We start from the raw sequence: 13,923 nt of genomic DNA, 5'->3' as shown, positions 1-13,923 counted from the left end.
CCAAGACTATTTTAACAGGGAAACCTTTTCCTGTTTTCAAAAAAAAAATAGTTTGAACTGTTTGGGAGCTTTATGGACACGTTGTCGTGGGCAAGGGGTAAAAGAATATTTGCAACCAATAGTCATAATCAGAAAACAAACAAGGACCTGAGTGGGTGTTTTTTCCAAACAGTCAACGTTTTTCTATTTTGGCACGTTAAATTCAATGAAAATTGTTGGTTAGATTCTTTAACAAATGAATCATTCTCTTTCTTCTTCTTTTTGATTTGTTTGTTTTTTACAAAAGAGATCATTCCAGATAATAGCTTAAAGGTTCCAATTCTATGGAAACAATTGATTCAAAGTTTGTATATATATATAAATGAGACCTTCTATGCCCAATTCACAGGCGGCAGGTCAGGGCAAGCCACTGAAAAATTCTGAAATCTAAGAAGATCATTCAAAGTGTGTGTATATATATAATTAATTTGGTCAAACAAAACCACCGCCACATTCTCTTCACGCCCAGCCCCCTCACTAAGCCACGACTTAAGAACAGTTCAATAATTGTGAAGGAATGCCGCCGACCAATGTTGCTTACGGTAATATCCACACCGCAATTGATCTCTTTTTTTTTTTAAATTGAAGAGAAAGAGATTGATAGAGAGTGTATGTGTAGAGTTCACATCTGCGCCCTAAAAGGAAAAGCCCCACAATGCCCCACAGAACGTCCCCACCTTGTAACGGGGATATGAGACATCATGAGAGATGCTCCCAATACAAGGTGAGGATGTTCTGTGGAGTATTGTGGGGCACAGATGTGAATATGTATGTGTGATTTGTCAAATGTTCGAGAAGGTCTGCACCACCAACCATTCCATTGGTATTAATTCCTTGGGATGAGACTAGTGTACTGTATTAATTGTATTGTATGGGATGATCATTTACTAAAATCACCCCTATAGTTATATCAATTTATCAAAACCTATCTATATATATAATTTGCATTTTACTAAAATATCTTCGATAGTTTATAATCAATTTATTTAGTCTGCCTTTCATTAAATCAAAGTGGCAAATGATAGTTTTGACCCCAACTTTTTATTTTTTATACAAAAACATTGGTATGTTATTATTTTCAGATGATAAAACAAATAATTCTCGGTGAAATATCAATTAAGAAAATACATTACAAACTATATAGAGAGTGTTCCCATAAAACGAAAAAAAGAAAAAACATGGGATAGGTTTTAAATAAATCTATAAAACTATAGAGAATGTACTAGAAAATGACCTTTTTTTTTTTTTAAATAGTGGAATATTAAGAGGAGATATCTCAATAGGTCAACCCATTTTGTGGTTAGAATTGTTGGTTAAGTCAGCTGACATATGCGCTGTTTCTCTTTGATCCGCCTTATCAGCTGCTGCTAATCCAAACCCAACTATCTTTGGTTTGAAGGGTTGAAAGTTGAAAGGGAGGGGGATCAACGGGCGTAAGGAATGAGCTCAATTTGTTTACATCTTCACAATTTACTGCAAGTGGTTTCCCTTTTCTGGTCTACGAAGGGCTCCTTAGCTCAGCGACCAGTTCAAACCAGGTATGTGACAGTATTAGGATGGCCAACCATGGTAATTATATATATAAATATGACACCAGCCTTTGAATTTAAAGGGAAAGAGATGGTTTTTTGGCTTATCTTGTGGCCTAAAGACGACAATTAATTCCTTTGAGGTCAAATGCTGCATGTTATGGACCACTTGCTTCACCTTTTTTCCATTCTTCTTTACTCCTGCCAAGTGGTTTTGGATTCTTCTTATTATTAATTGAAAAAAAAAACAAAATTGAAAGTATGAATGTACATATATATATATATTATTTGTTTTTGTATAATGTCTATTAAAATAAGACATCTACGTACTTTATAATAAGTTTTTTGTTTGTCCCCCTATCCCGTTATCCGCGATGGTTTGACTTTGTACAATAATGCATTATTATTAGGTAATTAGGCTTAGACATGCCATGTTACTTTTTATTTATATCATGTATATAAATATTTTAATTAGTATCACCGTGAAACAAGTGCATTATAGTTATAGACCATTTATATTCTTTTTTGGTAATTATGAAAACACATTTCTCTGTTTCTTTTTGTCTCATTTGCACTGGCAATATAAATTACAGATTTTGCATTTTGGCTATGTTTGGTTGTAGTGTAAATTTATTTGTACTAGTATAAATGTATAGGAGTGTAAATGTAAAAATCATAAATTTTTGTTTTAATTTTGTTTTGGATTTTACTTTATTCTGCTTCATATTTTAGTTTACTTCATTTGTACAACTATCAAACAAAATATACTAAAATTTGAAACAAAAATAGGTCAGAATTTACACTCAAATCATTTACACTGTTATGGTTTTGCATCATTGTAAGTTTATTTATATTGCAACCAAACACAACCTTATATTTTTATATTATTTTGTGTATTTTTGCACCGTACATATTTGTATCTGTACTTCTTACTTTATTCACAAACAAATAATCATCCTCTTGTTTCCACTCTCTTGCATATAATGTGAGACAGCATAATTTTATTTCCTATTGTATATTTGTACTTCTTACAAGCAAATAAGACAAAGTCAAATTTAAAGCAAAAATAAACTATAATTTACACTCACCCTATTTTCACTTTCATGTATTTATACTAGGGGGTCCAATCGAGTCAAATCAAGTGGAACTTTGGTATGTCTTGACTCGAATAACTAATTGAGCTTACCTTGAGGTTCAAACTCATTTAGAATCTAACTTAAATCCAACTTAATTGAACTCAAGCCCAAACTATTTGATTGGAGCTAGATTCGATTGTAGCCTTAAAAATTTACTCTAATGCAAATGAATTTGAGTAACAATCAAATTGGACCAAAAAAATTGGTTAAAAAATTACTCATATTGTTTTGTGCTGATGGAAGTCATTTTGTTATATATATAATAAAAAAAAAAACCATACATAATCACAAATACCCCCAAGTGTAAACTAATTTTAATGTGGAATATAGCTATAGTGCCAAAAAGGTATGATAACTAGAACAATTTGATATTTTCATTTAAATTCACATGAAATTTTAATTAGTTAAAATGTTTTGGATACGGTGCCTTTTTCGTATCATAAAATTGCCAACATTGTTTTTAGCAAATGCTTTTAGGGTAAATTTATGATGCTAGAACTATATGGTACTAGAAGAGCTGTGACCAATCAAAACTCCATAAATTTTGATAAATACCACCTGATTAGTTACCACTTAGTTAAAGCGTGGGGATAGTACAAGGTGATTATCAATATCTCAACTACTATGTCATTAACACATTAGAATTTTAGTGTTTTTTGGCTATTGCAACAAGTTAGGGATGATCATAGAAGACCAGGCTGAGTTTTTACAGGGTGTCAATATCATTAACCCCACACCCTGCCTTGATATTATATGTCCTCTTTTCTTCTCAGGCTAAGTTTACATCTGCATCCCAAAAAAGGGCGCACATTCTCACCTTGTATTAGGAACATCTCCTAGTAATGTCTCATCATCTCCTGTATTGTTATAGGGAGATATTCTCAATATAAAGTGGAGATTTGTTGTGGGGTGTAAATATGAATTCTCCCAGGCCGGTTAGAGATCTGATCGTGCTTTTATGAATTAAAATTAAAATTTTAATTTAATTTTATATTTGTAATTATATTCATTAACCCCACATTGCACATCTCACTGTACATTGTGAACACCTCCCGCACTTATCATGGAGAGAGAGATGTTCCCAATACACATGGATGGGAGGTGCTGTGCGGAGATGTAAGATGTTCTCAATGTATATCTGCAGTGACCGGTTGGGATGTTATTGGAAGCGTTATATTGGTAGAAGATACCTGAACCCTGCACAGACATGCATAGATCACATCTGCACCCTACATGGACATCTCTACGTGTATTGGGATCATCTCCCAATACGAGATCACATCTCTATCCCACAAAAGAATTTACATCTGCGCCCCACAATGTCCCACAGCGCATCTCCACCATGTATTGGAAATATCTCCTGATGATAGTACCAGATTCGATGATATCATCATCGGGAGATATTCCTAATACAAGGCAATGATGCGCTGTGGAACATTATAGGGCACAGATCTGAACTCCCCACAAGGGGCCGCCCCACAGCATATCTTTGCTGTGTATTGAAAACATTTCTCAATGATAACATCCTTAATTCTAATTCTATTATGGAAAAATGTTCTCAATACACAATAGGAATGTGCTGTGGAATGACCCCTTGTGAGACGGAGATGCTAACTCTCCCAATACACGGTGGGATATGATGTGGGGTGTTTGTGGGGCGCCCTAAGTGAAGCGTAGATATGAATAGTTATTAGTGCATGCACCCAATATTTTATTGGAGAAATTCGAGACACAATTTCCAAAAAAATTCTCTACTCACTATTTTATTCATGCGTACGGTACGAACTGTTTACCACTACCATTAACTCACCCAACTACTCATTTATTTCATAATTCAGAAGCAGTAAATTCGAATTGGGATTTGCTTCTGGCTTTAAAAAAGTTTCGGATTTGCTCTTATAGATTAGTCCGTGTCTCACACCAACCTTAACTCGTTGCAGCCGTACATTGAGAATATCTCCGTACGGAAATGTTTCAGATGTTTCGAACTCAGTATAAATGCTCTTCATCTAACACTAAAAGATAGGCACTTTGATGACACCGCCCATCAGCGAACGGGTGGGACCCCTTCAGGTTAACAATCGGACGGCATCCGATCCTTATTATTGGGCACAATATATTCATCCATTCATTCCTACCGTCTGATTAATAGGAAAGAATTTTCACAGTCTAGACGGGACCCACAAAATAAATTAGATCTCAATTATATTCATCTTCATCCCCTTTCCCTTAATCCCCCAACCCCCGGTGGCAGTGGGATTTGATCTCTACCAAGACGAGTCAGAGAATCTAGCAACTGAGCCACCATCAGTGGCCTAGTTTACTACTTTCCTTTCCTTGCTTGTCAAATTTGGATTTTCCTTTTCAGTTAGCGAGTTTTATTTGGTAATAAATCAGGGGCATTCGATTGGTGGTTCTATTTTCGGTTGTGAATTACGATATGTTTTTCTGACTTCTGAGAAAAACCGAACTTGGTTTAAGATTTCTAGAATCGGAACTCAGCGAACTTCTACTTCATTCCGAGTATCAAAGACAAACTCAATGAATCCGTCAACCCCAATACCGCCTCAGTCGGTTACTCGGTAAGGACTAAGGACTGAAGTACTAACTATATAGAGCCGTGGAACAGGTGGTAGGACTAAGGAGCGATGGACTATAGACAAGACAAAGAACACAAGCAGCAGCGAAGACACTAGACAGCGTCTTCGAGAAGGAAGAAGAATAAACTTGCTGGAGAAAACTCGAGGCCGTTGGGGAGCATTGGAAAGTTGCAGCAATGCCGGAGAGAGCTAGGAGAGGGGTTTTTAGGGGCTACGTCTGTGGGCAGGAGATAGAACAGATGTCTTTGGATGGAAGCCATTACAGCCTTACAAGCGAGATTCTACCTTCGCTTGGGGCGAGAAGCAATCGCAGAGTTAAGCTTCGTAGGTTCATCATTTCTCCTTACGATCGTCGTTACAGGTGATGATAATCCTCTTTTTGTTTCGTTCGAATATCTTCATTATTTTTCGTTCTTTCTTTCCAAGCTCTTGATCATGGGCTGCGTTCTTTTTTCTTTTTTTTCTTTCCTTCATATCTTGTTTTCATTTTTCTTCGTTCTTTCGAAGTTATTGATCATGGGCTGCATATTTTTTTCTTTTCTTTCTTTTGTATCTTGTTTTTTCTATTATTTTTGTTTATTGGAAATAAGAAAAAAAATATTTTCCTTGCTGTGTTTTGCTGCTATGTCGATATTTTCCTTGTTGAGATAGTATGTTAATTTGTTTGGTATGGTGTTAACTTCTGAAAATACTTGAATTTCTTGCTGGTTAAATGCAGTACTTGATGATACTCACTTGGATTTTGATGGTTTGCTAGAACAATATTTTCTTTCCATTCTTACTTTGGCGGTTGAGTTTGTGTTATATTTCAGAGTCTGAGAATGGTCATAGATAGAAGATTGTAAAGTCTTCTAATGAGTGAAATTCACTCTGCAGCGGTTGTAATGGTTTAATTTTTGGCCTTTTGGAATCTTGTCATTCCTATCGTATGTATGTGTCTGGCTTTCTGTCTTTAAAAGTGTGGAGGTGATTATGCGACGATTTAGAGGTTTTTTGCTCTCATAATTAAACAGGTCTATGATTCTTAACTAACCCGTTAATCAACTGATTCTTGCAGAATTTGGGAATCTTTTCTGGTCATTCTTGTTCTCTATACTGCATGGGTATCTCCTTTCGAATTTGGATTCCTTGAGAGACCGAAGGGAGCACTAGCCATTACTGATAACGTGGTTAACGCATTCTTTGCCATAGATATCGTCCTCACATTTTTTGTTGCCTACCTTGATAAAATTACTTATCTTCTCATTGACAACCCTAAGCAGATTGCTTGGAGGTACACTAGTACCTGGTTAGCCTTTGATGTCATATCCACAATCCCTTCTGAACTTGCAAGGAAGATGTTGCCCTCTTCTCTGCAGTCGTATGGATTCTTTAACATGCTTCGTCTCTGGCGTCTCCGAAGAGTGAGTTCTATGTTTGCCAGGTATGGTTGTATTCAAGCCTTTTAATTGTCGAGTATGATATGTGGATTTCTGGATTACAAATGTTGGTGGTGTTCTATTTTGAACAGATTGGAGAAGGACAGGCACTTCAATTACTTTTGGGTTAGATGTGCAAAGCTTATCTGTGTAAGTGTCTCAGAGGAGCCTTTGGTTATTATTGTTAAAAGGGTGACTCTTTATTTGACCTACCTTATTTTTCGGATCTTTCTATAGGTCACTCTATTTGCAGTTCATTGCTCTGGCTGTTTCTATTACCTTATTGCTGCACGGTACCATGACCCCAGCAAGACATGGATTGGAGCATCTATAGAGAACTTTCTTGAGACAAGCCTGTGGATTCGCTACGTGACATCACTTTACTGGTCCATCACTACTCTCACAACTGTTGGTTATGGTGACCTGCATCCTGTGAACACAAGGGAAATGATCTTTGACATCTTCTATATGCTCTTCAACCTTGGATTGACAGCATATCTCATTGGAAATATGACCAATTTGGTTGTCCATGGGACTAGCCGAACTCGGAAATTTGTAAGTCACTTCTTAGCTCTTTGTCTATATCCACAATCAAGGATGAAGCCTTGAATGATGAAAATTGCAACATAGTTGGTTAATTACTTTTGCTGTTTGTAATTTTCATCTTGCTTAATAACTAGCTATTCATCATTGCTATGATAACATGGCAAGGAACTATGTAGTATGCTATTTCTATTGATTTTGTTTTATTTAATATTGAGGGATATTTGCCTATGAGCTGTGTTTTTCCTGTTAAGGAATTAGGTTCACTTGTGGTTTTGTTGTGTGTTTATCAATTTTCCCTACTTGGAAATACAGAGGGATACAATTCAGGCAGCCTCAAGTTTTGCTCAGAGGCACCAACTCCCAGTCCGCCTGCAAGACCAGATGCTTGCACACTTGTGTTTGAAGTTTAGAACAGACTCAGAAGGGCTGCAGCAGCAAGAGACTCTTGATTCACTCCCTAAAGCCATCCGATCAAGTATATCACATTTTCTCTTCTACTCTCTTGTTGATAAGGTGTACTTGTTTCGTGGGGTATCCAATGACCTGCTATTCCAACTGGTAATATATTAGTAGCACCCCAAAATTTAATGTACTATTCTTTCTCCTTACCTTGACATTTGGTATTCTATAAATGTTGAAGGTCTCAGAAATGAAAGCTGAATATTTCCCTCCAAAAGAAGATGTGATCTTGCAGAATGAAGCACCTACAGACTTTTATGTATTGGTTTCTGGTGCTGTGGTGAACACCTAACTTCCTTTAGTTTTTCACTTTTTTCCTCTATATTCTTTTCCTACTATTTGATTTATATATCCGGTAATAAAAGTTATGCGCTCAAGCATAAGCATTGATTAATGGACCATCATTCTTCTACTTCTCACTCAAGAGCTAGGAACTCTGACCTAGACCTAGTCCTTATAGGAAAAGAAAATCAATTAAAATAGCTTCTAATTGTGAAGTTAGCTTTGCAGGACCTTCTGGTGCTGAAGAATGGAACTGAACAGGCAAGTATAAGCATTAAAACCTTACTGTATAATATTTATTATAGGTGGACCTTTGAAAATGTTGCTAATGTAGATTTTCCAAAACACTGGGATCACTCTCTAAGACATCAACGGATGACTACAGGTTGTTGGAGAGGCAATTGCTGGAAATATCTGTGGTGAGATTGGAGTACTCTGTTACAGGCCTCAGTTGTTCACTGTCCGCACCAAACGACTGAGTCAACTTCTGAGGTTGAACCGTACTGCTTTTTTGAATATTGTTCAGGCCAATGTTGGAGATGGCACCATAATCATGAATAATCTCCTGCAGGTTTGTAGAACTGATAATCAAAATGACATTTATGGGAACATTTTATTAGCTAAGCTATCCAAGGATAGGAATTTCTTTTAATTATTTGAAAATCCCTAAACAGTTTTACCTTTTATAGTGTTTGAGCTTCTTTTAGTTCATCTCTATTCCTTAACTAATCTGTGTATCCTCAATCAAAATTAGTAGGATTTGGAGGTATATATTCCATTTGCCATAGTAGGCTGATGATATTAAACTCCTATAAGTTGTATGGCCAGCTGTAACTTGCTAAATTAATATTGGACTTCTTATCCCTTTCTATGGAGGCAGCATCTGAAAGAACTGAAGGACCCATTGATGCAAGGGATTTTAACAGAGACAGAGAACATGTTAGCTCGGGGTAGGATGGACCTTCCACTAACACTGTGCTTTGCAACGCTTAGAGGAGATGATCTGTTGTTGCATCAGTTACTAAGAAGGGGTTTGGATCCAAATGAATCTGACAACAATGGGCGCAGTGCTCTGGTATGAAAATTTCCTCTTCTAATTTATTTTTTTAGAGACTTTGATTTCTTCTAAATAAGTCTCTTATCTGTGCTTTTTTTTTAATCTTCTATGATATATAACCAGCACATAGCAGCATCCAGAGGAAGTGATAACTGTGTCCTTCTTCTACTTGACTATGGAGCAAACCCTAACAGCAGAGGTATCTAATAGCCAAATCAGTTCATAGTCAATTGTTGTTAAAAATTTTATGCTCACTCTGTTTTCTCCTCTCCTTATGTTGTTTTGTTTTCCTATTCTAGGTTCTTTTATCTTTTATATTTCTAATTGTAGGTTGACTTGATTGCTCAGATTTTGAGATTATTACAGTACCTCATTAGTCATTGCATATCCTTTTTCCCCCAATGTTAAAAACAACCTCACATATGTTTCTTGTAATGCAAGTATATGTGATGTTTGTGAGCTAATCCAGAACCCAGTACCATCACTGAGTACTACCTATGAAATAAATATGCTCATATATACATGAATTGTCCAGTCAACTGTATATAAAAATGTCATGTTTCATTTATAGAAAAAAGTCAATCATAAATGATGCTGGTCCCATCATTCCTGAAGATTGTGGATGAAGGATCATATATGAAAGTTTGCGTTTGTTAATTTCTCTGCATCTTTTTTATGGATGAAGGATCAAATAGATAAATAGATGCAGAAGTGAATAAGTGGCAGCATAACATGCTTGTTATTTGCTTGAGCAAGTTGCATCTGCTATCAAAAGTATGTGAGAGCCTTGCTGATAAAGTAATAGGCTCCCTGACTAAATTCATAATAGTGCAAGATTTCATCGGAATGGTTTTATGTTTTCTTTATTTCTTCAAGTTGCTATTATATACTTTTCTCTTGTGGAAGCTGTTATGTTGTCCTTGAGAAAATAGATTAACAATATTTTGCTTGTGATGACTTTCCCTATAATTGCACAAGTTGCATTCTACTTATAAGGACATTATAATTAAAATACTGAACTGAAGGAATCCTGTCTCTGTTACTTGTCATCATGACTTCAGAAAGGTTTCTTTCTCTGATACAGACACGCTTATGTGCTGCCTTCTTTGGTATTACATGTGTCAATTATGTGGTACTTGTTCATTGAATGATCCCCTCATTGTATAAAATTTAGCCAAGTTCTTTTTATATAATAGTAATAATAATAATAATAATAATATACACAGATCTTATATCTTTTAATTTTACCCATTTACCCAGTGTGACATTGACATGTGCCCCCTGTACTTTTTTAAATGTCTCCATTGGTCAACTATGAAACCAACTCATCGAATCATCTTCCATTTATGACAAATGCAAGTATAAAAAAAGGCCATCAGCAATGATGGTCCTGATTACCCTGGGGCTTGGGAGTGGTGTAGTAGATACAGATCTAACCTTTGGCATTGGCCACTGGCCAGTCTCAAATTTGAGCCCGATGTTCTCATACTCATAGCCCAAAGTATAATCATTGCACAAAAAATGGCCCTACCACTAACCAATACACCCTTTCTAATTTCAATAGAGTTTTTTTTTTTTCTTTTTAGACTTACGGTATTATAAGAAGAGCAAGGAAAGACCAAAGAAAATGTGGTCTGCAGTGGTAAAAAGTGATTTAAGGTCTTATGATTTGACAGTAAATATGACTCTTGATAGAGCACAATGGTCCGACAGGATTTGTGTAGCTGACCTAAATAGTTTGGACTATGGCTGAATTGAGTTAAGCTTTCTTTTAGAAATATATTGGGGTATGTATTGTATGCAGATCTGGTAATCAAATTTACACATTCAAAACTTTGTTAGGTACTAATCATAATCATGAATGGTTTCTCACATGCAGATTCTGAAGGAAACGTTCCCTTGTGGGAAGCAATAATGGGGCGGCATGAATCAGTGATCAAACTTCTGAAAGACAATGGTGCAAACTTTGTTTCAGGTGATGTGGGTCAGTTTGCATGCACTGCTGCTGAGCAAAATAAGTTGGACTTGCTCAAGGACATTGTACGCCATGGTGGAGACGTTACACTCTCCAGAAGCAATGGAACCACTGCACTTCATGTTGCAGTTTGTGAGGGGAATATTGAAGTAGTTGAGTTCCTTTTGGACCACGGAGCTGACATTGACAAGCCTGATTCCCATGGTTGGAGCCCCAGGGATCTGGCAGAGCAGCAGGGCCATGAAGAAATAAAAACCCTCTTCCAATCAAAGAAAGAGGCAAAGAATCAGTCAACCATTATTGTTTCTGAGCAGCAAAGGGTACGCTACCTTGGGAGGTTTACAAGTGAGCCATCACTCTATGCTTTGTATCCAGGTGGTGCTGCCATTCACCCAGAGATGCCTTGGAGGGACCGTCGAAGGCGGAGGACTGACAACTTCCACAACTCTCTATTTGGTATCATGTCAGCTGCCCAGACAGGTGATAAGGGTCTGGTTCCTCCAGCAACCCATGTTAATTGCAGCAAGAGTTGTGGCAATTACCCTGCCAGAGTTACAATTACTTGCCCAGAGAAAGGCTTGGTGACTGGAAAACTTCTACTCCTGCCGCAGTCCATTGAGGAATTACTGGCAATATGTTCTAAAAAATTTGGGTTCTCTCCATCCAAAGTCTTAAGCAAAGAGGGAGCCGAAATCGATGATATACAGCTGATTAGAGATGGTGATCATCTTATTATTGCTAGTGATTATGGGACGGAACGGGCTAAGGATTGAAGCTGGGAATTTTCCATGGATAGATTGCCCTTTGTTTTCTTCTTTTCCTCCTCTTGGATTGGTCCAATTGTGCGATTATATCCTTGTGGAGCCCATATGGATCGTCATTTTGACTTTTGGGGGCTTGTATGGACCAAAGGAGGATGGTGACCGGTGGTGGTTTGTACTTTGTAGAAAAGAGGGAAGAGAGACTGATGATAGTAAACAATGATGAAGTAAGCTTACAATAGTGGAGAAAATAAACAAATGAAATGGATAGATGAACCTCTGTGGGGGAAAACAGCTTTTACAGGGTTGAAGATCAAAGTGTAAATGCAAGTTATTTTCTTTTTTTATATTTAGTTGAAGAGAAGAAGCTTTGTAACCTTTAGAAGGGAATCTAATTGTAAAAAGAATTTTTGTTCTCATGTCTTCTCTTTCTTTTCTAGACTTCTGTCTAAAATATTTCCGCTCTAAATCATCATCGTCATCGAATAATAATAATAGTATCATGCACCAAATTTCTAAAATTCTATAACAATAACAACTACCACAATAATAATAATAATAATAATAATAATAATAACTTTTTGCAAAAAATTGATCAAACTAATTGACAATTTCAATTATGTTTTAAAAATAATAGCAAATTGAGTGAGCAGGAGAAAACATGAAGTTTTTAGGACAAAATTATCCTTTTGTTAAAAACAGAATCCATCAAATCCAAAGAGTGTTCATGTTTCTTTAGTTTGACTCCATCCATTCAAACTGCGGCTAGTTAGACGCATCTTCAATTTTGAGTTTGACTCTGTCCATTCAAACTATGGCTGGCTAGAAGTATCGACTCCATCCATTCAAACGACTTCAGATTTGGAAGCACCGATTCCATTTGGTTAGGAAGCATTAACTTAATCAATTCAAATTGAATCTGGCTGGGAAGACTTCCATCTTCAAAGCAATATTCCTCCTACTTCGAGTTCCAGTGATTTGGGGTCCCATTCTCTAAGTTTGAGTTTAAAATTACTGTTTGTCTTTTTGCAAACTTCAGGGTTAGCAAGAAGGGGTTTCTTCTTCTAACCTCGATTTGGGGTCCCATTCCCTTTATTTTTTTCTTATTTCTTGTTTCTCCAACTCTTTTTAATTGGCCTAAGTAGATTTTATATATTTTGTTTTTTGTTTGTTGTGTCTTTGTATTTGTATTTCATTGTTTAAGTAATTGATGTGATTCATTGGTCAATTCTGATTGTGTATTCTTTTGTTTAAGGAATGAAAGTAATCCCTTCCTCCCAAAATGTAAGTAAATGATGATTTAGTCGAGTATTTGCAAAATATAAGTAGAAGAAATAAGACTTAGAAGTCAATAGAAAGCTGGAAATGAATGGTTGTCAGAATTACATAAACGGCAACCACATGATGATTTGAATGTTGAAGAACCTACAATTTCTTTTGACCAAAATATCAGTATATAATAACTCATAAAATGAGTTAATATACATAGGACTCTAGAACGTGAATTATATAAATGGCAACCATATGATGATTTGAACGCTAAAGAAGTCCTAGTAGAGGCACTAGAGGTAGAGATTTATGGTTGTGCACAAACATGGCTTGTGTGCTTTGACATCATGGAATGGCACCTACACAATAAATGCATGATGCAATTTGGGTTTCTAAGTCTATAAATATGAGAATCATATAGGACCAAGAGGTTCATTGAGTGCTAAATGGTTTTGATGGTGTAACTACTTGCTGGGGGATAGATGTTCAAAACTGTAATTTATGTATCAAAATTGCAAACAATTATTCGATATGTTTAGTGTTGGATGGTTTCTAAGTCTAAAACATATAAGAATCGTACAGAAAAGAGGTTTAGTGAGTTCTAAATGATTTTGATGGTGTAACTATGATGCGGAGTGATAGATATTTGCAACTATAATTTATGTTTTAAAATGTCAAGAAAATTATGTTTCAAAATTGCGAACAATAATCCAGTCTGTGTAATGCCGGATGGTATCCAGCTTTGTAAAAAACTATCCGGTTTGTGTAATGTCGGATGGTTTCCAACTCTGTAATAAACCATCCATTCTTCTCCATGCCGCATGGTTTATGCACTCGTGAGAATCACATACT

The 13,923-nt window shown here is 36.2% G+C and overlaps 1 protein-coding gene across 1 annotated transcript; it reads left to right on the top strand.

Moving 5' to 3' along the window:
- Positions 1–5,348: 5,348 nt before the first annotated feature.
- On the top strand, positions 5,349–12,221 carry LOC148842839 (potassium channel AKT1-like). Its single transcript, XM_088960100.1, has 11 exons — positions 5,349–5,665; positions 6,362–6,727; positions 6,815–6,872; positions 6,960–7,277; positions 7,581–7,826; positions 7,909–8,007; positions 8,238–8,270; positions 8,395–8,580; positions 8,890–9,084; positions 9,190–9,265; positions 10,946–12,221. Exons 1-11 carry the CDS (start codon positions 5,481–5,483, stop codon positions 11,812–11,814), a joined length of 2,631 nt encoding a protein of 876 aa, XP_088816226.1. The 5' UTR covers positions 5,349–5,480; the 3' UTR covers positions 11,815–12,221.
- Positions 12,222–13,923: the final 1,702 nt, after the last annotated feature.

The sequence above is a fragment of the Nelumbo lutea genome, chromosome 8, assembly GCF_056320005.1.
Source record: "Nelumbo lutea isolate HS-2025 chromosome 8, American lotus-T2T, whole genome shotgun sequence".
Lineage (NCBI taxonomy): Eukaryota > Viridiplantae > Streptophyta > Magnoliopsida > Proteales > Nelumbonaceae > Nelumbo > Nelumbo lutea.
This window is presented reverse-complemented; position numbering and strand designations above follow the sequence as displayed.

Coding starts and splice junctions, on each gene's coding strand:
- LOC148842839 (XM_088960100.1), top strand. CDS start 5,481: ATGCCGGAGAGAGCTAGGAGAGGGGTTTTTAGGGGCTACGTCTGTGGG. Junction 6,873..6,959: donor GATGTGCAAAGCTTATCTGT/GTAAGTGTCTCA, acceptor ATCTTTCTATAG/GTCACTCTATTTGCAGTTCA. Junction 7,278..7,580: donor CTAGCCGAACTCGGAAATTT/GTAAGTCACTTC, acceptor TTGGAAATACAG/AGGGATACAATTCAGGCAGC.